The sequence below is a fragment of the Monodon monoceros genome, unplaced genomic scaffold (genome assembly GCF_005190385.1).
Source record: "Monodon monoceros isolate NGI ecotype Baffin Bay Population unplaced genomic scaffold, NGI_Narwhal_1 Super_Scaffold_18, whole genome shotgun sequence".
NCBI classification, from domain to species: Eukaryota; Metazoa; Chordata; class Mammalia; order Artiodactyla; family Monodontidae; genus Monodon; species Monodon monoceros.
In genome coordinates, this window is record NW_021703774.1 from 137,078,877 (window position 1) to 137,106,269 (window position 27,393).

At 46.5% G+C, this 27,393-nt stretch overlaps 1 protein-coding gene across 1 annotated transcript; it reads left to right on the plus strand.

Annotated features, from left to right (window-relative positions):
* Positions 1-26,605, plus strand: ECHDC2 (enoyl-CoA hydratase domain containing 2). The gene is made up of 10 exons (XM_029228114.1): positions 1-522; positions 13,610-13,677; positions 13,748-13,835; positions 16,252-16,338; positions 17,171-17,263; positions 18,700-18,756; positions 18,970-19,157; positions 23,615-23,665; positions 25,075-25,122; positions 25,973-26,605. Exons 1-10 carry the CDS (start codon positions 390-392, stop codon positions 26,048-26,050), a joined length of 891 nt encoding a protein of 296 aa, XP_029083947.1. The 5' UTR covers positions 1-389; the 3' UTR covers positions 26,051-26,605.
* The last annotated feature ends 788 nt before the right edge of the window (positions 26,606-27,393 follow it).

Sequence of the window (27,393 nt, forward strand, 5' to 3'; positions counted from 1 at the left end):
CTGTAAAACTCCCAGTCACCTCTGTACAAATACAAGTTGAGTTCTGTGTCACGCTGGACACTTCCCTTTTGCAATAGTATATTAACGATTAAAATCTGTTCTCACTACCTTAGTGTCCGGCTTTCTTTATCTTTGACACTAGTCACTTTTATATCCGCGCTTTACAGATTGACGCTTAGAGGGGTTGGCAGCCTTGTCCAAAATCACACAGCAGAGCTGGGCTTTCTCCTACCCAGGTCTTCCGGTCTCCAAGAGCCTCAGAGAGCCGCGCCGGCCTCTCGGCCCATAGGCGGCGCGGTTTACGAAGGCCTGGGGCTGAGCGGCAAGCTTTCAGCCGGAGAGGAGGGGGTGGTGGAGGGGCCGAGAGGCACCTTCCCAGACTGGTCCGAATGCTGCGCGCCCTGACCAGCGCCCTGCGCCTTCCGAGCCCCCGGAGGCCCCTTGAGGCCCGTGGCTGCGCCGCCAATCTCGCGGCCGCAAACCGCGAGATCCAAGTGTGCGCTCTGGCGGGTCCAGACCAAGGTAAGTGCTCTGTCCTGGGAGGCCCGGGAGGCGGCTGGGGCGAGCGCTGGCGGGCTGTCCGAGGCCCGCCCGGCGCCTGGCACTACTGCCGGGGCGGGACCCATGACCAATGCGCCCACTGCCCCGGAGCAGACTGAATCTCGGAGACAGCAGTGAACGGTCTTGAAGAGATCTTAGTTCCCTGCCCAGTAATCGGACCTGGGTACCTGGATGAAAACCAGGAATCCTAGCCAGTAGACCACCAGCGAGCGGTTAGAGGCTAGAAGCAAAATGGCCCTGGCTCTTTCCCCCCTTTGAAAGCAAGAATGTTTCAAGGAGGCAAAAACTGTAAAAACATGTACAAAGTTTATTATTAGAGACACAGCACTACATGGGAGCGCACACAGAGAAGCAGTTTAAGTCAGAAGCTAGGCAGAAATACACAGAGAGAAAGAGTATGGGCTTCCTCTAATGAGGAGCACAGTAAAGAGGTGATTTAAATTACTTATATAGGACAGTCCTTCCAGGTCTTTGTTTACATTTGGCCAATTATCTTGTTTCTTTTCCACACCTGACCTGCCCTAGGGCCCTCCCCAACACGCGTGCGCAACTTTTTGCTAAGATGGATCCCACCAGAGGCCTGTGGGCGCATGTCCACACTTATTATGGGGTGGCACCTCCTCCCTTTTTGACCCCCACGGAGCCTTCCTGCCCATGTGTAGACAGGGAAGTTTTCCTTGACCTCAGGAGTGGTCATCTTATCTCTTTCTTCCAGCAGAGCTCAGCTTCTGCCACTAGCTTTGTCCTTGGATTGTCTGGGTGAGAACAAAGCTTCAGTTTTACTCCACTTGACAAACGCCAGCTGTCTGGCCCAGGAGCTTTGAGCTACCTCAAATCCCCCCTGAGAGACGTGAACCCCTAAGAAATCTTTATTGGGAGGATGAAGGGCAATGGTCTGTCTTCTGTAGCTTCTGCAGGCTGGAAAGGGGATTGTAGACCCTACCTAGGTGGGGTCACAGAGCTCTCGCCCTACCTCACTAAGGGGTCCCAGGGCGACTTCTGTTGTTATTCCGGCAAGATCTGTTCCGAGGAGTGGCTGGAATCTCTGCGTCACCGTCATCTTGATGTGAAACTATTGTAATCTGGAAAATACAAACTTAACAAGTAGATTAAAAAGGCAGGAGCGGGCTTCCCTGGTGGCGCAGTGGTTGAGAGTCCACCTGCCGATGCAGGGGACACAGGTTCATGCCCCGGTCCGGGAGGATCCCACATGCCGCAGAGCGGCTGGGCCCGTGAGCCATGGCCACTGAGCCTGCGCGTCCGGAGCCTGTGCTCCGCAACGGAAGAGGCCACAACAGTGAAAGGCCCACAAACCGCAAAAAAAAAAAAAAAAAAAGGCAGGAGCCACAGTAAAAGAATTATTGTAACCAGAGGCCCAAGCAGGAGTAAGAACCAGGATACATTTGGTAGCATTCCTAACTGTGGTCCAGATATAGTCAGCACTTAGGTTACCCTGTCCAAAGGAATGAAGCGTTAGCATGGTCATATATCTTTTGATGTTCTCTTTTATTAGCCCAGTGTGATTGATGTAGGTGTAACAGACTCAGAAGTAGTTGGAAGAATGACAACCTGAACATTAATAGACAAAATAGGTCTCTTTTATTTTTCCGGAGAATAAGCCTGAATCCCAGTCTAGACCTGGCACTTCGAGGAGACTTGTAGCCAGTAGGTTTTAACTTTTGATGCGGTATTAACATATAAACCAAAGTAGTTGTCACCATTAATAATTTTTAGTGTTTCTCTAGGTATGAGAAGATGCAAGAATTGGGGCTTATAAAAATCCTTACCTGAAAATATCTAACTATCTGAAGGCCTGTTCTGCCAGTTTTTCCCGGAGCGCAGAGTGCCTGATCCCTGCTCTCCACCCTGAGCTCCTTTCGGGGGGTGTTGAAGGTCAGCAGCTGCAGCAGCTCCTGATTTAATCTTTGTTGAGGCAGATGGCAAGTGCCAGTTTCCCGTCGGCAGGGCCCCTTCATGGCCATAAATTTGACCATGGTTTGGGGGGCATTTCATGTCCATTTTGTCCCACAGCGCTAGGAATGTTTATTTCCTCCGCTGATAGGCCACCCAATGCGTTGTTACTGGACTAGGCCTCGTTAGTAGTACCCAAAAGTCTCTGCACCACTTGAGACTAGTCTAGTCTCTTATGGTCCAGGAAAATATTCCCTCTTGTTGCTTTTTCCCATACCTAGAGTTATACCGTTACAATCATTGATCTTATATGGGACTATCATTTTATCAGAGGCTCAGTCACATATCTGGTAATGTAAGAAATAACAATTTTGATAAGGCTGCTCAGAACCCAACGGTCTCCAATTGCTGAAGGGACCAGGAAGAAAGAAAAGAAAAATGTTTTAATTTTACCCACAGGTGTAAATTACCAAATTGTTGTAAACCATAAGTAGCTTGAGAAAAAGAATTCTTTATATCTGAAAAATAAAGATTAAAAGCTAGCAATATGTCAGACAAAAAGTAATAAAAGAATTATAATCATATTTAGCAGTTCATTTAATCCCATGTAATTAATTTTTGTTGTGAGTCCAGTTCTTCTATTAATTTTGTTAACCTTGCCTGATGATTGAGAATGCTAATGACAGTGATAGTTTTTTGGTTTTTTTTTCTTTTCTTTTTTTGCGGTACGCGGGCCTCTCACTGTTGTGGCCTCTCCCGTTGCGGAGCACAGGCTCCAGACGCACAGGCTCAGCGGCCATGGCTCACGGGCCTAGCCGCTCCGCGGCATGTGGGATCTTTCCGGACCGGGACACGAACCTGTGTCCCCTGCATCAGCAGGCGGACCCTCAACCACTGCGCCACCAGGGGAGCCCCGATGGTGATAGTTTTAAGAAGTTTGTGAAGTTTTTGTTAAGGCTTGTATGATTTATCCAGTGAAGTGGGTGTCTTGACCACTGGAGATTGTAGAAAGTATACCGCAAGTGGAAAACACTTTTTCTTTTTTTTTGGCCGCATTGGGTCTTTGTTGCTGCACATGGGCTTTCTCTAGTTGTGGTGAGCGGGGGCTACTCTTCATTGCAATGCGTGGGCTTCTTATTGCAGTGGCTTCTCTCGTCGCGGAGCACAGGGTCTAGGCGTGCAGGCTTCAGCAGTTGCAGCACACAAACTCAGTAGTTGCGACATGCGGGCTCTAGAGCGTGTGGACTTGTGGCGCACAGGCTTAGTTGATCCACGGCATGTGGGATCTTCCCAGACCAGGGATCAAACCCGTATGCCCTGCATTGGCAGGCGGATTCTTAACCACTGTACCACCAGGGAAGACCCAGAAAACACATTTTTAATCTTTTATTTTTCTCATTGTGAGGGCATTAACCCTCCAGCCAAGGAAGGCTTTAACCCATCAAATTAAAAAATGAGGCTTGTCAGGGAGCCGGGAAGAGCCAAGTGGCCATCTTGGATTTCCCATAGCCCTGTTTAATTTACAGTCATTGTTTATCCATTTTATTTATTTATTTTTTAATAAATTTATTTTATTTTTGGCTGCATTGGGTCTTCGTTGCTGGGCACAGGCTTTCTCTAGTTGCAGTGAGCGGGGGCTACTCTTCGTTGCTGAGCGCGGGCTTCTCATTGCGGTGGCTTCTCTTTGTTGTGGAGCAGGGGCTCTAGGCACGCAGGCTCAGTAGTTGTGGCTTGCAGGCTCTAGAGCACAGGCTCAGTAGTTGTGGCGCACAGGCTTAGTTGTTCTGCGGCATGTGTGATCTTCCCGGACCAGGGCTCGAACCCGTGTCCCCCACGTTGTCAGGCAGATTCTTAACCACTGCACCACCAAGGAAGCCCCTGTTTATCCATCTTAAATTCTCTGACTTAGGAGTAGACCACTGCCATAAGTGGTCTAGGACCACTGGCAAAAGTCTGACAATGAGGGGTTAATCTTTGTAGAAGCAGAATGAACTTTATCTACATGTGCCATAATCTTCACAGATCATTGTGAAATAATATTTACTTTAACAAAGTAACAAAAGATTTTAAAAACAAATATAAATCACTTAAATGCAAAGAAATTCACACAGTCTATTATCAGAAGCAGCATTCCAAGAAAACTTTGTTCTCTTTTTATTTATTTATTTATTTTTAGCTGTGTTGGGTCTTTGTTGCTACGAGCAGGGGCTACTCTTCATTGTGCACGGGCTTCAGTAGTTGCAGCACGTGGGCTCAGTAGTTGTGGCACACAGGCTTAGTTGCTCCGCGGCATGTGGGATCTTCCTGGACCAGGGCTTGAACTCATGTTCCCTGCAATGGCAGACAGATTATTAACCACTGCGCCACCAGGGAAGCCCAAAACTTTGTTCTCTTAACAGAGAGAGAGAACCAAATTTCAACTGGTACCAGCTTACTGTTAATCACAAAATTTATTTACCTAATTAAATTTAATCTAGTCTTAGTCTTAACAACATACAAAATTCTATTCTCAAAGTTCCTTTTTCGCAAACCTTTTATCACCCCTTGGATCCATATTAACTTGTCCCATTTTCTCCCATCCGTAAACAATCAGCTCTAGGACAAAATTATTTTCCTCTTTTTTTTTTTTAACAACAACAACAAAATATCTCCAGTCTTTATATATTTACTTGCTGACAACAAATATCCTACTTGCTTTACACACTGAAATGCTTCCCTTGTCACTTTAGTAGCTTTGATTACATATTATAATTTTTAACCCTTAAAAAAATCTTAACTTCTAGTGAAAAGCAAGAAGAAAGCAATTGTGAACTGCTTGTCATATTGGCATTATCTGATGAGCAAACTTAAGAGCATATTGATTGAGCACTGTTGGGTTTTGTTTGTTCGGTTGGTTGGTTTTATTTTGTTTGGTTTCTGTTTGGGGGTAGTTTTATTTGCGGGGGTGGTGCTGGGGGGCGGTGGTTGAACTTTGCATTCAGTGGTGTTATTCACACTCCACAGTCTGCTGCCTGTTACCATCAGGGCAAGGTCCTTCTCTTGTCTTTACTTTCTCCCCAGTCCAACCCCTCTAACCTTCCCTGCACTTTATGTAGCATTGTTTGTGTGCGAGTTTTAATTTACACAGAAGGCACTATTCTAGACATCTCATGTTTCTTCCTTTTTCCCACTTAATACTAAGTTTTGAAGAGCTGCTTTGCCATATAAATCTGTTCCTTGCTCCCTGCTGTTGTATACTACTCCCTAGTGTGCATCCCCCACTTTTGATGGACATGTAGGGGCTTCCAGTGTCCGATTACATCACTTGGTGAGAATTCTCTGGCCATGTGGGATTGCTGGTGTTAGACAATACCCCTTACTCTCATGCTTAGTTCACTGCCAAACTGGTAATGGCGCTTGCCTTGAAATAATTATAGTTATTCTCCCAACTTTACAGATTAAGAACCTGAGGAATAGAGAGGTTAAGCAATTTGAACCAGCTCTGATTTCAAAACCTGTATTCTCAACTATTAGGTCATCACTACCTCTTCTGGTAATTCAGTGACTCAAAACACAGACTTGTACATTAGTTAAAAAATTACCACGGGTCATAGACCTTAGGGCTCACTTGTAAAAAAGGGGAATTTTTTATCCACAAATAACAAGCATCAGGAGATGAAGCCTCTGCCCCTCCCAGAGGGCATATGGAAGGAATGAGATAAGGAAATCGAGGAGAAGCAGTGGAGGAGGCATGAGGAGGGGACCCACACACAGAAGAACCACCCCACCAACCCACACACAGGAGAACCACCCAACCACCCCATTAGAAGCCACCCGTTCTGCCTTCCACTCGGCATGATGTCACCAGAGCATAGTCACGTTGTGCCTGTTGTCCTTGAAAATGGGATTGTTAACCCACTCTTGGTTAACTCTTGTTAACCACTCTTCACTCTTCCTTATGGCTCTACTCCAGCTCCTTAGCTGGATGTTCAAGTTTCTCCACCACAACCTGACATTGTCACCTTATCTCTTCTACCCATGTGTTTGTTCATTTCAAGCTGTCCCACCTCAGTGTTTTGTTCTAACTATGCCCCTGACTTGGGTCCTCTTCTTTCCTCTCTACCTTTGTAAATCCTTCTGGAATTACACCCCCCCCCCACCATTTTCCTTTTACATCCCTTGTGTCTGGACTTGTCTCCCTCATCAGTTGTTAGCTCTTTGAGAGTGACAATTGCTAGCTGGGTCCAACTATTAACTTTGGCAAATTCTCTTCTTTTCTGGGCCTCAGTTTCCCCTTCTATATAGTAAGGGATTGTTAAACCAATTGGTCTCTATACTATCTTCCAGTAGTTTCTGTTGACTCCCACCCACATCACCTGGTGATTCAGACCATCCCGTCAGATGTGACTCTAGGTCATCTGCTAAGGAAATCAAATCATCAGCCAGTGGTATGGGGGGGTTCTGGTAAGAGTAGAGAGGGTGCAGTGCACTACTGGGGCCCAGCAAGGTCAAGGTTCCCAGAATAGGGGCTCAACTAAGAAGTCAGGGACCATGGCTCAGTCCTCTCTATTTCTCTGGGGCCTGGCATGTGGTAGTACAACTTGCACATTGTCAGGTGAATGAATTAAAGCCAAAGACACCCTGTCTGGCTCCTCAGGGCTCCCAGCTTAGATTTCTCAGCTCATATGGGGCCCTAGACTTTCCCCAGCTTCTGTGCATCTTCCCCACTCACAATACCCACAAACTATGTTTAAGCACTTGTGGGCATTATCTCTTTTAATCTTCATTACAACCTTTTTAGCATTTCTATTTACAGATCGGGAAAGTGAAGGTCAGAAGGGTAAAGTAATTTGCCCAAGGCCATGAAGCTGGTATGTGACTGAGCTGTGACTTGAGCCAAGCACCACATTTACATTCTGAAAGAGGGAAATAGAGATGAAATGTGGGAGAGAGTCAGCCAGAGGAAAAGGAAAGACAGAACAGGAAAGCAAAAAGAGAGGAAAGTTTCTGTCAATCCCAAGACGCTGTGACTGTATTAGTTTTCTATTGCCATGTAACAAATTACCACAAGCTCTATGCTTAAAATAACACACATTTATTTTCTCATAGTTTCCGTAGGTCAGAAGTCCAGGCACAATTTAGCTGGGTTCTCTGCTTCAGGGTTTTAGCAGGCTGCAATCCAGGAGCTGCTGGGGGCTGTGGTATCATCATAGGCTCAACTGGGGAGAGGTCTGCTTCTAAGTTCCTCACGCTGTTGGCAGAATTCATCTCCTGTGGTTGTAGTACTGAAGTCCTGTTTTCTCGCTCTTGGCCAGGGGGCCACTCTTAGCTCCTAGAGGCTGACCACAGTACCTTACCACACAACCCTCTCCATAGGTCCACTAGTTTCTCTAGTGTATGCTAGTAATATAGAGTCTTATATACATCATAACCTAATCACAGAAGTAAATCTCATTACCTTTGCCATATAATTAGACCTAATCTTACAAGTGATATTTTATGACCTTACCTGTATTTTCTTGGTTAGAAGCAATTCACAGGTCCTGTCCACATTCAAGGGAAGGGAATTATGCAGGATGTGAACATGGGGGCCACTCTAAGGTCTGTCTGCCACAATGACCTTGGACCTAGACCGTTCTCCTCAACCCTTCTGATGTGGTTTCTCTGTATCCACCAGTTTCCCTTCCTCAAAGTTGCAGCATTTTCTCATCTGGAGAGGATCTTTGGGACATCTGAGTTCCTCAGTGGGACCTCCAGGCCTGCTGGGCTCAAAGAACTCTATGAAGGTTTCTGGGGAGGCTAAAGAAGCCCACCTAGCCTGCATGTTACGGTTCTCTGTCCTGGACCACAGTTCTCTAACTGTGGCTGGAAACCCTGTCCCTTGAGAGCCCTGAAACTTTCATTGGCCCTTCTCTGTGTCTCAGATCAACTCACACTGAGAATGCTATCTTAATAAATCCTGTTTGTTCTTCAAAGCTAAACACACTGAGAGAAAATAATAAGGGGGCTTTGAAGCCCAGAGGATTGGTAAACACTCCTCTAGTCCATCCTGACACTTTACAGGATGGGAAACGGCCAAGAAGGCATAAGAGTATTTGAGCCCCTGCCCAGAGCTGTTCTCTCTTCCCCACACCTGACCCAGATTTGGCAGGTGAGTTGAGGCCAGAGTGAGATGCAAGAGCCAGATTGTAGGGGGTCTTTGGGGTGGTATTAAGGATTTAGACTTAATTTTGATGAAAAGGGAAGGGAAGAATATGGTCAGATTTGGGTAAGAAAGACGACTGTGACCCAGATGAGGGAACGAAAGTGGAGGGGGAAGGGGAGGCAAGACTGAGGGCAGAGGGCCAGTTGAGGGATCCACGTAATAGAAGAAAGAGCCCACCAGGTCAGTGGCTGCAGGGAGGGATGTGAGCTGATAGGTATGAGATCTAAGAGGTTGAATTGGCTGCTTGGGAGACTAAGTAAACTTCAAGGGTGAGGAAGACGGAGGCAACATGACAGAACTCTGAGTTGATATGTCATTCGCTCACCAAAGGAGCAGGAGAAAGCGTGATCATTTCTTGACATGTTGGTCTAGATGTCAAGTGGGCAGCTGGATATTCAGGCTCTGAGCTCAGAGGAGAGCTGGCCGGGTGCGCAGGGCAGTCCTGAGTGTACAGGAGGTAGGCACACGGGAGGCGTGAAGGAGAGGGGCAGATGAGCAAGTGCAGCCCTCCTGACTCTTCTGCCTTGCCTCACGCTGCTCTCCCTTTGCTCTGAACTCCTCCAGTTCTGGAAGACACTAAAAGGTGGCACAATGTCCCCCCCCGCAAAAAAATATGCCACATTGGTATAGGGATTTTTTTTTTTTTGAGCTAAAGGCACTTGAAAAAAACAGCAGATGCAAGAAGGGCATTCTAATCTCCCCTTTGCTTACTGAAAACAGGAGATAAAAACTCCCATGTGAAAGATACCCTCCCTGAACCTGGAGAAAAGAGACATTCTTCAACAGGGAGTTGAAGCCAAGAGAATTCTGTGCAAACAGACAGCTGTGTACAAACAGGCCTTATCTTCCTTTAGCCTCCCACATAGTTAGCTCTTCCACAACTGACATTCCTTCTTCAGCCTACTATAAAAGCATGTAGGTTCTACCGTTTCTGGGGGTTTTCATTTCCTTTTGAGGGCTCTCATGTTACGTAAAACTTATACAAATTTGTGTGCTTTTCTCCTCTTAATCTGTTTTATGTTGGTTTAATTCTCAGGCCCAGCCAAAAAACATTAAGAGGCCCAGCTCTACAAACCCTATAGTACCCTGCTCTGCTATACTCAGGGCCCTCATCTGTAGCACTCCCTCTGTCTGAAATGGGCTTTTCCCCACCAACACGCGCGGCGCGCGCGCGCACACACACACACACACACACACACACACACACACACACTTTTGCCTGGCTGACTCCCATTCGTTCCTCAGCTCTCAGCTGAAAGGTCATTTCTTCCTCTGGGAAGTCACTGCTCATCTTCTACACTAGGGGCCCCCTCTGCCCACTCTATACCACTCACCTCCTTGTCCTTTTTCCCTCCATGTTCTCATCACAAATAGTAATTATTGGTTGAATGTCTGTCTCCTCTGTAGACTGTAAGATCTAAGAGGAGAGGGACTGGGTCTGCTCTGGCCTCTGACATCAGTGTCTGGTACAGAAGCCAACATGTGTTAAATTCATAATTGTACAAATGACTGAATAAAGAGATCTTGGATTGACCTTTCAGGAACTTCAACACTAAAATATTGAGTAGTCTCATAGAGAACAGACTTGTGATTGCCAAGGGGGGGGAGGGGGAGGGATGGATTGGGAGTTCGGGGTTAGCAGATGCAAACTATTATATATAGAATGGATAAACAAGGCCCTACTGTATAGCACAGGGAACTATATTCAATATCCTGTGATAAAACATAATGGAAAAGAATAGGAAAAAGAATATATATATACACACACACACATATATATATCTGAATCACTTTGCTGTACGGTAGAAATTAACACATTGTAAATCAACTATACTTCAATAATTTTTTTAAAAAATTGAGTAGTCTCTTAGTAGTATTTTTCCCATCATACCTCACTCTTCAAATGAAAATTTTTACCTATTCTCACCTTGCTCAAATGCTTCCATCTATGAGCTGCCATCTGTAATCCTATAGTACTTCATGTACTTACTTTACTTATGACCTCACGTTATCATTTACTTGTATTAGGCTGTAAGCACCTTGAAGACAGGGGCTGTTACATAACTTATAACTCCCACAATTTATTATTGTATCATAGTTGTTCAATAGGTATGTAAGGGGTTTTTTTCATAGCCAATAGTTGGTTTTTATTTTCAGTCTTCTTAGTTTTAGTCGTTGTACTGGGTGCTATGCTTTTCTTAAACTCTTATTTATTTGATACTAATAAAATTAAACATCTTTTCATGTGCTTATTGGCCATTTGTATGTCTTCTTTCTTTCATGGAGTTACCTTTTTGTAAGAGTTGGGGCTTTTTTTGTGTGTGTGTGGTACGTGGGCCTCTCACTGTTGTGGCCTCTCCCATTGCGGAGCACAGGCTCCGGACGCGCAGGCTCAGCGGCCATGGCTCACAGGCCCAGCCGCTCCGCGGCATGTGGGATCTTCCCGGACCAGGGCACGAACCCGTGTCCCCTGCATCAGCAGGCGGACTCTCAACCACTGCGCCACCATGAAAGCCCGAGTTGGGGCTTTTTAATTGAAATATAATTGACATATTTGTTTCAGATGTACAACAAAGTTCGATATTTGTATACATTGTGAAATAATCACCACAGTAAGTCTAGTTAAGATCCATCACCACACATAGTTACATTTTTTTGTATGTGATGGGAACTGTTCTTTTTTAAGTAATTTTACTTTATTTATTTTTGGCTGCATTGGGTCTTCGTTGCTGCGCACGGGCTTTCTCTCTAGTTGCAGCGAGCGAGGGCTACTCTTCGTTGCGGTGCATGGGCTTCTCATTGCGGTGGCTTCTCTTGTTGTGGAGCACCGGCTCTAGGCACACGGGCTTCAGTAGTTGAGGTACACAGGCTCAGTATTTGTGGCTCACGGGCTCTAGAGCGCAGGCTCAGTAGTTGTGGTGCACGGACTTAGTTGCTCCACAGCATGTGGGATCTTCCCGATCAGGGTTCGAACCCGTGTCCCCTGCATTGGCAGGTGGATTCTTAACCACTGCGCCACCAGGGAAGTCCTGTGATGGGAACTTTTAAGATGTACTCTCTTAGCAACTTTCAAATATACAGTATTGTTAACTAAAGTCACATGCTGTACATTACATTCCCAGGACTTACTTATTATAGATATATGTTGAATAAATGAATTAAGAAAACCTAGAAAAGTGCGGAGACATCATCTGAGAGGTAGGAGGAAGACCAGGAGAACATGGGGCCGCAAGGCAGATATATGTTACTACACATCTGTCAAAACCCACTGGATGTACAACACTAAGAGTGAACCCTAATGTAAACTATGGATGTTGGGTGATAATGACGTTTCCATGTAGGTTAATCTTTTGTAACAAATATCCCACTCTGGTGGGGATGTTAATAGTGGGGGAGACCATGCATGTGCAGTGGGCAGGGGATTTACAGGAAATCTCTGCATTTTCCACTCCATTTTCCTGTGAACCTAAACTGCTCTGAAAAAACTAAATCTATTAAAAAAAAAAAAAAAGCCGGGGCAGAAAATGTTCAAGGAAGAGCATGTGTATTGTCAGCAGAGTTAACCGTTGTGGAGCCTGGGACCAGGATGGAAACATGTCCCTTGGTTAGTGATGTGGTTACATTGGTCACTTTGGTGAGAATGGTTTCTGCTGAGTGACGGGGTGGGAGCTAGATTGGAGAAGGCTTAAGTGAATGGAAGGCAAGAAAGTGATTGAGTACAGAAAACCCTTTCAAGAAGCTTGACTGTTGCGGGTGAAAGAATATCACACGGGTAGGGCAAACGTTATTCTCTTGCCAAAGGGGATGGAATGTGAGTGTGCTCAAGCCTCTGGATTAGCTGCTAAATTCCTGTGACAGAGGAACCGGGTCACTTGCCCCATGAGTGTCCAATCAGTGAATTCCACGCTGCAGGACACCTTACAGGTCAAATGCCCCAGGTTCTTTAATAAATAACTTCTGGTTTTTTCCTTATTGTTATTATTTTTGTTTTATTTTTATTTTTGGCTGCATCGGGTCTTAGCTGTGGCACCCGGGATCTTCATTGCGGCGCGGGCTCTTCGTTGTGGTGCACAGACTTCTCTCTAGTTGTGGCGCAAGGGTTTTCTCTCAAGTTGTGGCGCGAAGGCTCCAGGGCGTGTGGGCTCTGTAGTTTGGGGCACGCGGGCTCTCTGGTTGAGGCTCACAAGCTCAGTAGTTGTGGCATGCTGGCTTAGTTGCCCCGTGGCATGTGGGATCTTAGCTCCCCGACCAGGGATTGAACCCGTGTCACCTAAATTGGAAGGCGGATTCCTTACCACTGGACCACCAGGGAAGTCCCAACAAACAACTTTTGAGGGAAAGACAGGACTAAAGGCAGAACCTGAGGATTTTAACAAGCTTTTAAAAGACACATCACTATTTTTGAAAATTAGCAAGTCTAAACTTTGAAGTCTAGAGATGCACATTTGTGTGATAAAACTAAAGAAATGCATGGAAGTGATCACCATAAAAGTCAAGAGAGTTGTTACTTTTGGGGGGAGGAGGGAACAATGAACGAGTCAGAGCACACGAGGAGGTTTCTGGGTGGTGATATTATTATAACTCATTCAGCTCAAGAGGAAGAAGTCCAGCTATGGAGAAGAGAATGATGGAGAGAGACGTGAAATTGAAGAAGGGGTGTGTGGTGTGTGTGTGTCTCACAATGGCAGAAGCAGGCAGGAACCACTGTGGCAGTCATTCTTGTCCCTCTCCCCATGTTGCTCCAAGGTTCACAAGCCCTTCTACTTCTTCTGTGAGGCAGAAAGGGCAAGAGTTATTCTCCCCATTTTATGGTTGGGAAAACTGAGGCCTGGGTGTGTGAGACTTGCCCCAAGTTACACTGCTCATCGAGGGTAGAGGCTGCCCAGATCCCAGGCCCCAGCCCAGGAGTGAGCAGGGCAGCTGGCTCACCCAAGGCTGTCCTGTCCCCTGCAGGAATCACTGAGATTTTGATGAACAGACCAAGCGCCCGCAATGCCCTGGGGAACGTCTTCGTTAGTGAGGTGAGAAAGGGTGGGCACGAGGGTGGGCTGGGGCTGGGTTGGGAGGTATCTGATGGAGTCTCCTCTGCAGCTGCTGGAAGCTCTGGCCCAGCTGCGGGAGGACCGGCAAGTGCGTGTCCTGATCTTCAGAAGTGGAGTGAAGGGTGTATTCTGTGCAGGTGAGTTTCCTTTCCAGGCCCTATGCCACGGCTCAGCAGGGCTCACCCCGGCCTGCAGGGCATTTGTGGGGGGTGGGGTCCTTAGGTCAGCTCCAGCACAGGACTCATTATTCCCATTTTAGAGATGTGAGCTCAGCAGTAAAATTCCTTGCCTAGGGTTACACAGATAGTAAGAATTCAGTTTGAACTTGGCCTCTCTGACCCCCAAATCCTTGTTCTTCCTGCTGCACCACGCACTGTTCTGACCCTTCACTGAGGAAATGAGGAAGCTGAGTCCAAAGACATTCACCAGGTCTGTGGCCAAGGTGCGACTCTGTGCCCCTTTGCCCACCTACGAGATCTCAGTCCGTCAAAAAAACTCTTCAATGTCTCTGCACCATTTAGTCCTCGCCACGCACTTCATTTCAAAGATGAGAAATGCCGCATCCCAGGCCCACAACAAGCAAATGAATGAGAGCTGAGCTGAGCTAAGAACTGGCACTGGGGAGGCTGGAAGAAGCTGTGGAAGGCTAGGGTGGGAGGAGCGTGATGCTTAGGAGTTTTCAAGGAGATTTGGCTCAGTCCCTAGGTCTCAGCTGTCCAGATCACGGCGACCAGCTCGGGGTCTGCCATGGCAGGATAAGTATGTGGACCAGTCTGCCTGACTCCGCTGCCCTGGCTGAGGCCCTCCTCCTCCCCTGGCCTCTTCCTCTGGCTCCACCTCTGTCTGACCTCTTCTATCATGGTCACTTCATGCCTCTGTTAGCCCCACTCCTCACTATCCCAGCTAAGGACAGGGAAGTAGGGGAGCTGCAGGTCTGAATCTGCCCCTGACTTGCTCTGGAACCCTGGGCTAGTCCCTGTCCCTCTCTGGGCCTCAGTTTCCCCATCTCTCACTGAGGGGCTGGAACTAATCAAAGACTTCCAAGGGCTCTCCCAACTGACTTTCGGATAATCTAAGACTTGCGAAGACTATATTCACCCCTTACTCCCGCCTCAGGCCCCTGCCATCTGGCCTTTGATGACGCCTCCATTGTCACTACTCTCACCAAGGTCCCTGCCCACCTCCATGCCACTGGGCCCTGCACTCAGTTCTCATCTTACTTGACCTCTCAGCCTCCTTGGACCCCACCAACCCCTTCTGTTAAAAAAAATAATTATACAGTGATGTATGTCAATTATTTCTCAATAAAACTGGAAAAAAATAACAAATTTTTATTTTATTACTATTTAACATAGTTTTTGAATTGTCAAATATATATATTACACAAAAATTTACACTTTAATCATTTTTAAGTGTAAAATTCAGTGGCATTAAGTACATTCAAAAGGTTATTCAACAATTACCACTGTCCATTTCCAGAAAATTTTCCTCATCCCAAATAAACTTTATACCCATTAAGCAATTCCTCCCCATTCGCCCAACCCCCGGTAACCTCTGTTCTACTTTCTATCTTTACGAATTTGCCTATTCTAGGTACCTCATACAAGTGGAATCATATATTTGTCCTTTCATGTCTGGCTTATTTCACTTAGCATAATGTCCTTCATGTTCATCCATGTTGTAGCATATTGCAGAATTTCTATCCTTTTTAAAAATGAATATTCCATTTTATATATATATATTTATTTTCCACATTTATTTTGTTTATCCATCTGTTGATAGACCTGGGTTTGTTTATACCTTTAGGCTATTGTGATTAATACTGCTATGAACATTGGTGTGCAAGTTACCTGTGTGAGTCCTTGCCTTCAGTTCTTTGGGGTATACACTTAGGACTAGAATTGTTGGACCATACAGTAATCCTATGTTTAACTCTTTGAGGAGCCACCAAAATATTTTCCACAACAGCTGCATCATTTTACATTCCCACTAGCAATGCATCAGTGTTCTCCACATCCATGCCAACACTTCTTTGTTTTTGTTGTTGTTGCTTATAATCGCCATCCTAATGTGTGTAAAGGGGTATCTCATTGTGGTTTTTATTTGCATTTCCCTAATGACTAATGATGTTGAGCATCTTTTCCTGTGCTTACTGACTTATCGTCTTTGGAGAAATATCTATTCAAGTCCTTTGTCCTTTGTGGGTTTTGTTTTTGTTTTTAGTTGTAGGAAGTCTTTATATATCCTAGATATCAATTCCTCACCAGTTATATGATTTGCCAGTATTTTCTTCCATTCGTGGGTTGTCTTTGCTCTCTTTGATAGTGTCCTTTGATGCACAAAAGTTTTTAATTTTGATGAAATCCAGTCTATCTTTTTGTTGTTGTTGCATCTCTCCTTTTTTTGACCACCACTGCTCCCCGCCCCCGGCTTCCCTAACCATGTTTTCCCGGTGTTTCTCTTTCCTCTCTGGCTGCTTCTCTGCAGATTTCCTTTGCTGGATCCTTTGACAGCCTGGGAGGCAGTAACGGGCTGTCACCCTTGCATCTGCAGGTGCAGACCTGAAGGAGCGGGAGCAGATGAGTGAGGCGGAGGTGGGGGTCTTTGTCCAGCGGCTCCGAGGCCTGATGAATGAGATTGGTGAGGGTCCTGGAGTGCGGAGGAGGAGGGCATTCCGGGGCCCTGCTGGTCCCAGCCTCACCCCACCCACCACTCTACTCTAAAGACAGAACAGTTTCTGTTGTGAGCTCTGTGGAGAGACAGATGATTTGGGGGGGTGGGGCAGGGGCAGGGAACAAGGAATTCTACAAGGGGGAGGGTGTGCAAGGGTTCAGAGGGCATTTCTCTCAGAGGGAGCCCTGGCTTCTCAGCCTTTGTGCCCTGCTCGTTATGACCCCCAACCCCTGTGCCCTCAGGGTGCAAGCCTGGCCTTTTCAGAATCAGGTTTCACCAAGCATGCTTTCAGGCTTTGACAATGGCTGTTCTTTTGCCTGGAATATCCCTCCTTTGCCATCTGAACTTTCTACTCGTTCTTTAAGACCACCAGTGCCTCCTCCTCCAGGAAGCTGTCCCTGATCCATCCTCCAAGCTTCCTTTATCAGAGCACTGATTCCCTGGGTCATCATTGCCTGTTTACACGTCTGCCTTCCCCACGTCTGATTCAGTTGTGTTCCCAGCACTCAGTATGGGGCTTGGCACACAGAATGAGAAGGGAGTGCAAAAAGGCTGGTCCCAGGGAGGCCAGCAGGAGATTACCCTGCCCATCTCCCCACTCCCGATCCCCAGCTGATCGCACAACTCTCCCCAGTGGGAAAACCAACTTCTAAGGTAACCTGGCTGAGGTACCAGGTAAGGTCCCCAAACCTGGGACCAATGAAGCCCTCTGTCCCAACCAGTTAGCTCCTCCCCTCCCTGAGACACTGTCCTGGTCCTGCCAGGGCCTCGCAGGCTGAGCCTTTCTTCATCTCCACAGCAGCCTTCCCTGCGCCCACCATTGCAGCTATGGATGGGTTTGCCTTAGGTGGAGGCCTGGAACTGGCCCTGGCCTGTGACCTCCGAGTGGCAGGTACTGGGCACGGGGAGAGGTGGGGTAGGGTGGGGAAGGAAGAGTGAAACAGGCTAATTCTGGGGATTCTGCAGTCAGCCACTGCTCTTGGCTTTCCAAGCAGCCACAGAACTAAAGGCAAGGTGGGAGACAGAGAATTCAGGCAGCAGCTGGTTCCCCTCCTGGCCTGGCCCGACTGCGGCAGTACCCATCCTTCTCAGTCAGCTGCCCTCCGCTTAGGACTGCTCCCACCAACCCGAGAGCAACTGCTAACATGACAGCAAAAAGAACACAGAGAGGGAAGGCTGGGGACAGAGACTAACTGTTCAACCTTCCAGTTCTGTCCAAGCCAGCTTTTTCAATCACGTTTTGAGCAAAGGTGAGCTGTGGGGGCGGTCTGTCACCTGCCCAGCTAATCACAAACATGCCTGGGCAAGAACACTGCCCTCTGGTTCACTGGCACCCAAAAAGGTCTGCGTTACTAGTTCAGAGAAATTGAGCTTTGAAGAGTGGAGGGAGGGGAGGATGAAGATAATCGATCACTTTTTAACCTTCCTGTCTTGGTGGTTAGGTGCACCCCTCTTGGAGGCAATCCGAGAAGTCTGAGTGCCACCACGGTGCTACTCTCTTCCCCTCATTGCTTTCTCCCGCCACCCAGGAATAACATTTTTTTAAAATGTGTAACCCCAGGCATAGAGGGAGCTTATATCTACAAGATGCGTATCGAAGAGAAGGCATCAAAATACCAGGTCAGGTCACAGCCCCGGATCTGCTTCTCACCTGCCTATGTTTAGGGCAACTAACTTGCAGGGTTTGGTGGATAGGAGGGTGAACATCAACTCCTCCCTCCCGTACTGCATGGTTCCAGCGGCCTGTGCTGAGGGAATTCAGGAGAAGCCTGTGTGGTGGGACACCTCAAGGAGGGCTTGTCAGAGGAAGCAGAACTGGGGAAAGAGGACGTGGACCGGAATACAGGAAATTTTCAGGCTGACAAAAAGCTGGGAAAAATAACTGGTGGGAGCGGGAGTCAGTGACACTCTAGGCCAAACCTGAGCTAAGGATGCGTGAGACAGAGAATCCATTGACTTACAAATAGGTGTTGGGCACCTTCTAGGAACCCCTTCCTTGTTCCAAGCACCATTACCTCACTCGATCCTTAGCAGCTCTCTGGAGTAGGCAAAAGAGGGGTAGTCGTCTTCTTCCCACCCATGAGGCTCAGAAAGGGTAAGAGACTTGCCTGGTTGAGTAGGGGAGGTAGGATGAGTGCCTGGGCCTGCTGGCTTCCAGGCTAGGGCTCTTCCAAAGGCAGCATCTGGGGGAGTCTGGCTGTGGCCACACCACGAGGGAAGTGGCTGGCTGGAGGAGTGAGCAGAGCCCACAGGCGGTATCTCTTCTCCTTGGGGATTGGCGCTGGAAGGTAGGGTTGGTTGGGGCTTCATTCTGTTTTGTTTAAGCAGCTTCCTCAGCTGTCATGGGGCTGACTGAGACCACCCGAGGACTCCTCCCAGGAGCAGGTAACCTCAACCCACAGCGTCCATCCTTCTTTACCTGTTCAACTCCAGTCTGTCCAGCATAATTCCCTACTTTCCTCTTTTGCCCTATGTTCTGGGCTCTGCCCTGCCAACCTGAGTTTGCTCTTCTGAGAGGTCCTGGCTGACTCCCAGCCTGGGCCTTCTCTGGCCTCCCACTTCCCATGCAGATTCACCACCCCTACTCCATTCTGGCAGGAGGGACTCAGAGGCTGCCTCGATGCCTGGGGGTGGCCCTGGCGAAGGAGCTCATCTTCACAGGCCGACGACTGAGCGGGGCCCAGGCCCAGGCTCTGGGGCTGGTGAACCATGCTGTGGCCCAGAATGAGGAGGGCAACGCCGCCTACCACCGGGCACGAGCACTGGCCCAGGAGATCCTGCCCCAGGTTTGGTGATCACCCAGCACAGGAGGGCCTGTGCCATACGGGATGCACGTGTGGAGGGGCCAGGGGGCAACGGCGTCTCGTGCAGCCACATAAGATCCATTTACCCAGATTTATAAAATTAACCCTCTTTGGAGTTTTAGCATCCATTCAGCCATCCAGTAAATGAAATCAGATTTTAAGTTAAAATAAAAATTAAGTTCTGAGGGACTGGAATCAAATAGGCTTGAAAATCCTCAGAACAGCACTGTAAAACAGAACTTCCTGAGATGACGGAAGCATCCTCTACCTGTGCTGTCCACTAAGGCAGCCACGTTATTTAAATTAAAATTAAAATGTTTCTCAATTACACTTGCCACATTTCAAATGCCAATAGCCACATGTGGCTACTGGCTACTGTATTGGACAGTACTGCATTAAAATGTCCCCAAAATTGAAAAAGCAAGATTCTAAAGCAGATAAAGAACTACCAGCTCAACTTTCCGGCCATACTACATGGTGGAAAAGTGCCTGAAATACATCATGTAGGACGTGTTAAGCTCCATGCATTTTTTAAAATCCTCAAATAGCCTATGAGCATAGTCTCCCAAAAGGTTTAGAGACCCAGGGAGTAGGTTTAGGCCCTGCCTACATGTAATCTCCAAGTACCTGAGAGGCTCTGCTGGCTTCTCACTCCTCTAAGAGGACCCAGAGGGAGGTCCCAAGTTTCTGCAGATATGCAAGCAGCTGAAATGGAGCTAGGTTTTGCTAATTTATAATACTGACTTAGCCCATACGGCGCATCTCATCCCTCCGACACAATCCAAGGTACTTTAATAGTGTCCCAACTATTAGAACAATCCAGTTGAGCTGATTATCCCCATTGTATCTATGCTATAACAGACCCAGAAAGGTTAAGTGACCGTTCATCAAGGTCAAAGAAAGTGACTGCAATACCAGAAAGAAAAACAGTAACTGGTATTTTGGCATTAACGCTGCATAATAAAAAAACTGGTATTTTATTTTAAAGAGTGCAGAACGTGTACGATTTTTTAAAAAAACAAACTAAATAATGCATTTCAAATACAAAAAATTACAGACGTTACAAAACGAAGTTAAAATATAAGCCTATAAAACTGTTACCCATACTCTATCATTTTAATATTATTAACAGAGAAAAGTATTTGAATTAATCATGAAGAGTAAAAAAGAGGTATTTTATTTTGGGAAAAAAACCACTGTCTTCCTTAAATAATCCTGCCTCTTTTTATAACTTTGAGGTCTTCTTTGAGGGCAGGGACTATAAAAAGCTGATAGTGAATTTGGTTTAAAAGAAAGCATTTCTTTTGTCTTCTTTTTATTGATAGTTTCATCACATATAAATGGAGAGTCTGATGCTGTTAATTTTAATGCTGTCATGTTTCTGTTATAGTTGGTCAGAAAGTCTCTGAACTAATACAAAACTCTGAATCACTCAGGATAGTAGCTAATTACACTTCCAGAGGGGGCCTATCCAGCAAGACTTGTAGACTACAGGGCTTATCTTTTTGCATCAACTAAATAACTGGGTCTTTGAGCTTATCTCAAGATGATTCAGGCTTCAGATTTTTCAGTAGATTGAAATAACGGTATTCTACTAATATAATTACTAGTATTTCAGTATTTAAAAGCAGCTTTGTATACCAAAACACGAGCATACCAAAAATTAGTACTAAAATCACTAATGCAAATGCTAGGACATTTTGATGCAACCTGAAAAATGAATCTTTAACTTCCAGCTGAGTAACTGGGTGCCAAGGATGAAAGGGTTCTTGGATGGGGTGAGCACAAAGGGTGGTGTGGTAGATGGCTGCCCTCTAGCGGACAAACTACTAAGACTAAGGAGTCAAGTGGCTGCAGAGATTAGAGCCCAGAAAAAACTGTCAATAAACACAAGGTCCACAACTTAACACTCAGATCTTCCCTTTAAATAATAAACATACCTTATCCTTTGAATATGGATTTGGCTACGTTTTCCACTTGAACAACAAAGGGATGGAACATACTGTGGCCAGTGTGACTCACTGTTCTCATTTCCAAATAACATGAAATGATCAATCATATTTCTAATAATTCATACACACACACACACACACACACACACAGTGCACCCTTGAACAACACAGGTTTGAACTGTGCAGGTTCACTTATACATGGATTTTTTTCAGCTAAATACATACTACAGTACTACACGATCTGAGGTTGGTTGAGTTCGCGGATGCAGAACCCTTTATAGGGAGGGCTGGCTGTAAAGTTATACGCAGATTTTCCACTGCATGGATGGTCGGTACCCGTAACCCCTGGGCTGTTCAAGGGTCAACTACATATATATATGTGTGTATATATATATATATATATATATATACACATACACACACACATACATACACACACTCAGAAACATAAATGTGTGTTTTCAACACAGTACAACATAGCTATGTAGTTTTTAATGTTCTGTGATGAGAAATCAGTAGTTAAATAACATATATTCATGACAAGCAAATCAAACAGAACAGAAGAATAAGAAGGACATAAAGTAAAAATCAAAAGTAGGGTGACCCTGTTTACCTGGGGCTGTCCAGGTTCAACGTGAAAGTCCCATGTCCTAATAACCCTTCAGTCACTGGCAAACCGGGAGAGCTGGTCACCAAAACATCGCTCAACTCCCCAATCCCTCTCCCCAGAGATGACCACTGTTAATAGTTTGCACACTCTTCCAGAAATATTCATTGTATGTACAATATAAATTATGCACACATATCTAAATGACTCTAAATTCTTTTTAGGATGGTTTAGGGGACAAGGAACACACCTTTAGAGGCTAATCCAATTCTAACACACATTTAAAAAACATGAAATTAAAATATGCATAGAAAAGAATTCAAACAGTATGGAAAAGTATAAAACAAAAAAGTGAAGTTCTCCATTCTCTTGACCCTTCTCCCCAAAGGCACATCCTACTAACACCTTTTACACAAACGGAATAATATACAAACCAGTATGCACCTTTCTTTTTTACCTACTACCTTGGAGTTTCCCATTTCAGCACATACTTATCAACCCCATTCTTTTAAACAGCTGCACACTTTTTCATTCATGGTATGGATGTGCCATCATTTAACCAGTACTCTAATGAGGAACATCATGTTGCTTACATCTTTATGCTCCTGAAAAATAGCTGGAGTGAATAACTTTGTACATCTTAGTGTACTTCTGGAAGTAGATGCCTACATGGAGGTACAACATGAAAGAGCATGTGCATCTAATTTGCCAGTTCTTGTCAAACTGCCTTCCCGAAGCATTGTACCAATTTACTCTCCTATCCATTATGTATGCAAATACCTGTTTCCTAAACCTCGGCTATAATGGGCATTACCAACACTTTACAATTTACCTCGTCTGAGGTGAAAAGGAGCACCTCACTGTTCTGATTTTTAAAACTAAAGCTGAGCATACCTTGTGCCTGTATTTCTTTTCTGTGAACTAACTTTTCATACTGTTGTGAATGTTAAAAAAACATTATACCAGCTTTTTGTTACGGAAATTCTTCTGTCACAGTATCACAAATATATTTTCCCAGTTTTTGATTTTTGTCTTTTATTTGTGGTATTTTTCACAGTCTGAAGTCCTTCATTTTTATGTAGCTAGCTTTTTTATTTATGGCTTCTATGCTAACAGACTTTTTAAATCATTCTTTTTCTGATAAAGAAAAACTTCAAATAATACAAATACAAAAACTTCAAATAATATAGGAGGCAGAAGCACTCCTTGCCTGGAAGTGGGGCTGGGGATGGAGTGCCAGGCCTGCTGTGGCACAAGCTAACTGGAAGCAAGGCCAGTGAGGCAAAGATGGCCACTTGGATGCTCTTGCAAAATGCCCCCTCAGGATTTCAACCCAGGCCTGTCAGACTCCAAAGCCCAAGTTCCTAATCTTGACCGTTTTTCACCCTACTGGGGGAAAACTTGCTTGCAGGAGAGGCTTGAGATGAGAGGGGTAGAGGAAGGGAGCAGCAGTGGGAAAGGTGACTGGGAATCAGATCTAAGCTTCACCACTGACTCACTGGACAAACGTGGCCAAGTGCTTCACCACCCTGAGCCTCGATTAAACATGGCACCATCCTGGAAGGATGGGTAGCACCATCTGACCATTAGAGAAGTCTGTGGGTGGGAAAGTATTTGGAAAATGTTGTACATGCTGGAGGGATGGATTAAATGGCAAGAACCCCAGATGGTCAGGATTGGGAGGGTCAGGGATCAGTTAGGCTTCCTCCATTATAGAAAAGGAACATCTGCTGAGAAGTAGCAGGTACTAAAACTTACGAAACTTAATACTGTCAGTAGAACAGCTGGATCTCTGTGCAGACCTCTTCCCCCACCGTGGAGCTGTGTGCCTAACTATGAGCACTGATCCCCTCCTCAACCAGGCTTCTTCTTTTCCCTAGGCCCCCATTGCTGTGCGGCTGGGCAAAGTAGCCATTGACCGAGGAACAGAGGTGAGAGGGTTTTGGGTTGGAACCTGGGCCCCACTGAAGTCAGTGGGGCGGCTGGGAGGTGGTGCTTTCATGGCAAACAGATGGACAGCACAGCTGGAAAGACCTCGGGAACTGGACTCTTCTAACAGACTTTGAGTCTGACCTCTCTCTTTGTGCCTTGCTTTTACCTACCTACAAAATGAAGTTTGGCCAGGTGACATTCCAAATGACATTTTATCCTCATCTCTCTCCCTTGGAGAGAGAAGGAAATTGAGGTTCAGAAAGGGTAAGACTTATCCAGGGTCACAGAACAAGGGAGTAACAAGAACCCAGGTCTGCGTGGCTCCCAGTCCATGTTCTCGGGTTTGTGTTGGTGGTCAGTAATGTGGCCTCGTGGACCGGGCTCAGGTGTGGTGCCTTGGCTGCAGCTAACCCATCCTAGATATCAGCTTATTCATTCATTCATCACACACTGAACCTAGACCTGAATTGGGACACAGAAATGAGTCAAATATGGTCACTGCCCCCAAGGTGGGGAGGGGGACAGACACAAATCACTAATAAAGGGTCAAGGGTACCAAGCAGACACCCTGGAGAGGTTAGAGCTGCACTGTCCATGTGGCTACGGTATTGGACAGTGCTGAGTTGGAGAAAGTTTTCTAGAACTGGGGCTTAGGGTGGATGAGAATTCCAAAAAATAGGGAAAAGTGTGAGGAAAAACACAGAGGTGTATAAATAAGCAACTTGACAGGACGAAGGGACGAGTGAGACAACATAGCATGGAGGTTAGGGGCATAGGCTCTGGTGCTGGACCATCTGGGTTCAAAGACCTGCTTTTCCACATACTGTTGTGCCCTAAGACAAATCATTCCACCTTTCTATGCCTCCGATTCTTCAGCTGTATAGTAGGGAAAATAACCCCTGTTGTGAAAGGTACTTCTCTTAGTGCTTGTAAGTGGTAGTAATAGCAAGTACTGGGCAGTACAGGCTGGGAAGTTGCCAGGGGCCAAGTCATAAAGGCCTTAGTCCTCAGGGCAATGGGAAGCCAGCAAAGTTCACTAATAGGAGTGACAGGAGGCATGAGGAGGCAGCCAGACGGCAAGGAGGGAACACTGGCTGTGCAAGCACAGCTCAGGCACACCCTCCTCAGCTCTACAGGCTATGTGTAATCCTCCCCACTGTTCTCACAGCCCGCATTCGTCCCAGCACTGTTTCACCACTGTTATGAATGGTATTCCCTCTCCGGGTAGGGGATTCCTTATCATCTCATCTCTCTTCATATGGGCTGGCATACAGTAAGCCTCAATAATTCTTTGCTGGAAGAATCCATAATCAGTAAGAAGTGGTGTAGGAAGTAGGGCTAGCTGGCGCCCAGTGCTGATGGGGATGGGCAAGGTCAGGCTGATCCACGCACAACTTCTTCCTTGCAGGTGGACATTGCATCAGGGATGGCCATTGAAGGGATATGCTATGCCCAGGTATGTGTCTGCCACCAGTCCTGCATGCTTGTAGCAGAGGCCGGGCCAGAGTGGGCGGCCTTAAGTACTATATGACCAATTCAGTAGGTTCCTCCCAACCCAGAGAGTCAGTCTTTGTGCCATTCCTTCCTCAGTTAGCCTGGGGTGATCCCAGGGGAGCCACGCTGCTCCTCTCTGGGACTGTTTCCTCAGCCATCTAATGGTGGTGTGTCCTGCTCTACTTGGGTGCCCAGAGAATCACAGAGGAACTGGAGAGAGAAGAATAGCAGCTTATGCGATCTCTGTACCAGTGGCTACTGTAGAGGCCAGGCTGGAGTGGGACATCAAAGCCTTGGTTTTCACCTGTAGGCTGTGTGTGTTCGATGGTGGGGCAATAAACCTGGGGCTGACCTATTTAGCCCCTCACTCCTGGGTGAGTCAAAAATATTAATCTCCAGGTTAACAAATAACGAAAATACTCCTAAACAGGGGTTCCTGGGACTTGTAGGACGTAGTGTGAACCAACTACACACCAGGATTCAAAGCCAGAGTTCTTACCGCAAAGCCTAATCTATCTTCTCTACTGAGTAGCCTCATTTCAGACTGTTGCACGAGACTGTGAGCTCTCTGGAGGCATGCAGACTGTGTGCAAAGAGAGGCTAGTGTGACAGGCCTCGGGTGCTGAAGAGGCAGCCTGTCTTCCCCAGGAGACCAAGGAGCCATCGAGGCCCATACTGTTGCATGGCCCAACACCGGAGTCCAGAGGCAGCGAAAGACTTGGATTCTGTCCTTGTCATGCGTTGAACAAGTTTGAGCGAGTACTGGCCTCTGGTCCTGCTCCCACAGACTAATACTCTGTATGTTGTTTCAGAACATCCCGACCCGGGATCGGCTGGAAGGCATGGCTGCCTTCAGGGAGAAGCGGCCCCCTAGGTTTGTTGGCGAGTGACTTCCTTTGAACCTTAAGCATGGGAGATGCACACCTTACAGGGAAGGATCCAGAAGGAAAACATGCAGCGCGCCTGCCCTCAACATTTCACCTCTCTAGGCTTCAGTTTCCTCACAAGGACGATGATCGATATAGAATGACTGGCACGGTGCCTGGCACTAAGGTGCTGACTATGCCACCTACCGCTACCTTCGTCATTCCTCACCCAGGCTAGACAATCACTGGCGTCGGGTTGGCTTTGGAGAATACCTGTCTCTCCCTAATAGAAGGATCAACTAAGGACAAAACAGACCCCTCTGGGCCTTTATATCGCTGGCACTCAAGCCTGACCTCTGCATCTCAGTTATTAGGTGCTCACCAGAGATGACAGGAGGTTGTAAGAACCAGCCCCAACTACCCTGTTTCTTCCTCTGTACAACAGAGATAATAAGGAAACCCTGGCAGTGGTCGAATAGGCCCAGCTCTCTGCCAGCTACTCACTGTGTGCCTCAGCCTCCTCATCTATAATGAAACTGTCGGGAGGACTAAACAAATAATAGAACGCCTGATGTTCAATGAACGTCAGTTATTATTCATGTACAGTGTTCTTCTAAGAACCAGATGAAATCACTGCCGTGAAAACCTTTTGTAAACTGTAACGTGGCAGGCAAATCTTTGATGGAGCATTAAATAGCTTTCAGGAGTGCTGAGAAGGGAACGATTAACTCTGATGGACGACATGGAAGGTCAGGAAATGGGCAGGTAACACTGGAGTTGAAAGCTGAAGGATCAATAGGCATTTGAGGCGAAAAAGAGGAAGCCTGAGGGGGACAGCACGAGCAGAAGTGAGCAAGATGACGACACTGAGCGGCTGATATGCACATGTGCACACTAGTCTCAGGAGCCCTCCTTCTGTGCACCAAGGCAGGGGAAGAGACAGCCACGTGGTCATTCTTTAACTGACCTGAGCTTTCTGCGCCTACGCCTGGCCAGACTCAGAAGTCACTAAGCCACGGGCATGGACACATACCAATAACATTGTTGACTTGCTGCTAAATACAAATGTGCCCCAAAGTTGTGCTCATTTCCTGAAAGGGAGAGTAACACAGAAGAGCCCAAGTCTTTGAATCGGCAGCAACCGCATGAGCAGTGTCTATCTACTCAGGAAAGTAACCTGAACTTCCTCTTTCTCATCTGTTAAATGGGGTGCATAAAAACTCAACTATCACAGAGGATTGTTGTGAATGAGACAAAACTTGGAGAGGTGCCCAGTGTAGAACTGGACCTCAACAGGCACCATTTCCCACCCACCCTCCTCACATTAGCCTAAGCTAGTATCTGGTAACAGCATGTTCCAACGCACG

Excerpts from the sequence above, each read along its gene's own strand:
- ECHDC2 (XM_029228114.1), top strand. The coding sequence starts at position 390 with ATGCTGCGCGCCCTGACCAGCGCCCTGCGCCTTCCGAGCCCCCGGAGG. Across the intron at positions 13,678-13,747 it reads GGAACGTCTTCGTTAGTGAG|CTGCTGGAAGCTCTGGCCCA; the intron begins GTGAGAAAGGGT and ends TCTCCTCTGCAG. Across the intron at positions 23,666-25,074 it reads CCATTGACCGAGGAACAGAG|GTGGACATTGCATCAGGGAT; the intron begins GTGAGAGGGTTT and ends TCTTCCTTGCAG.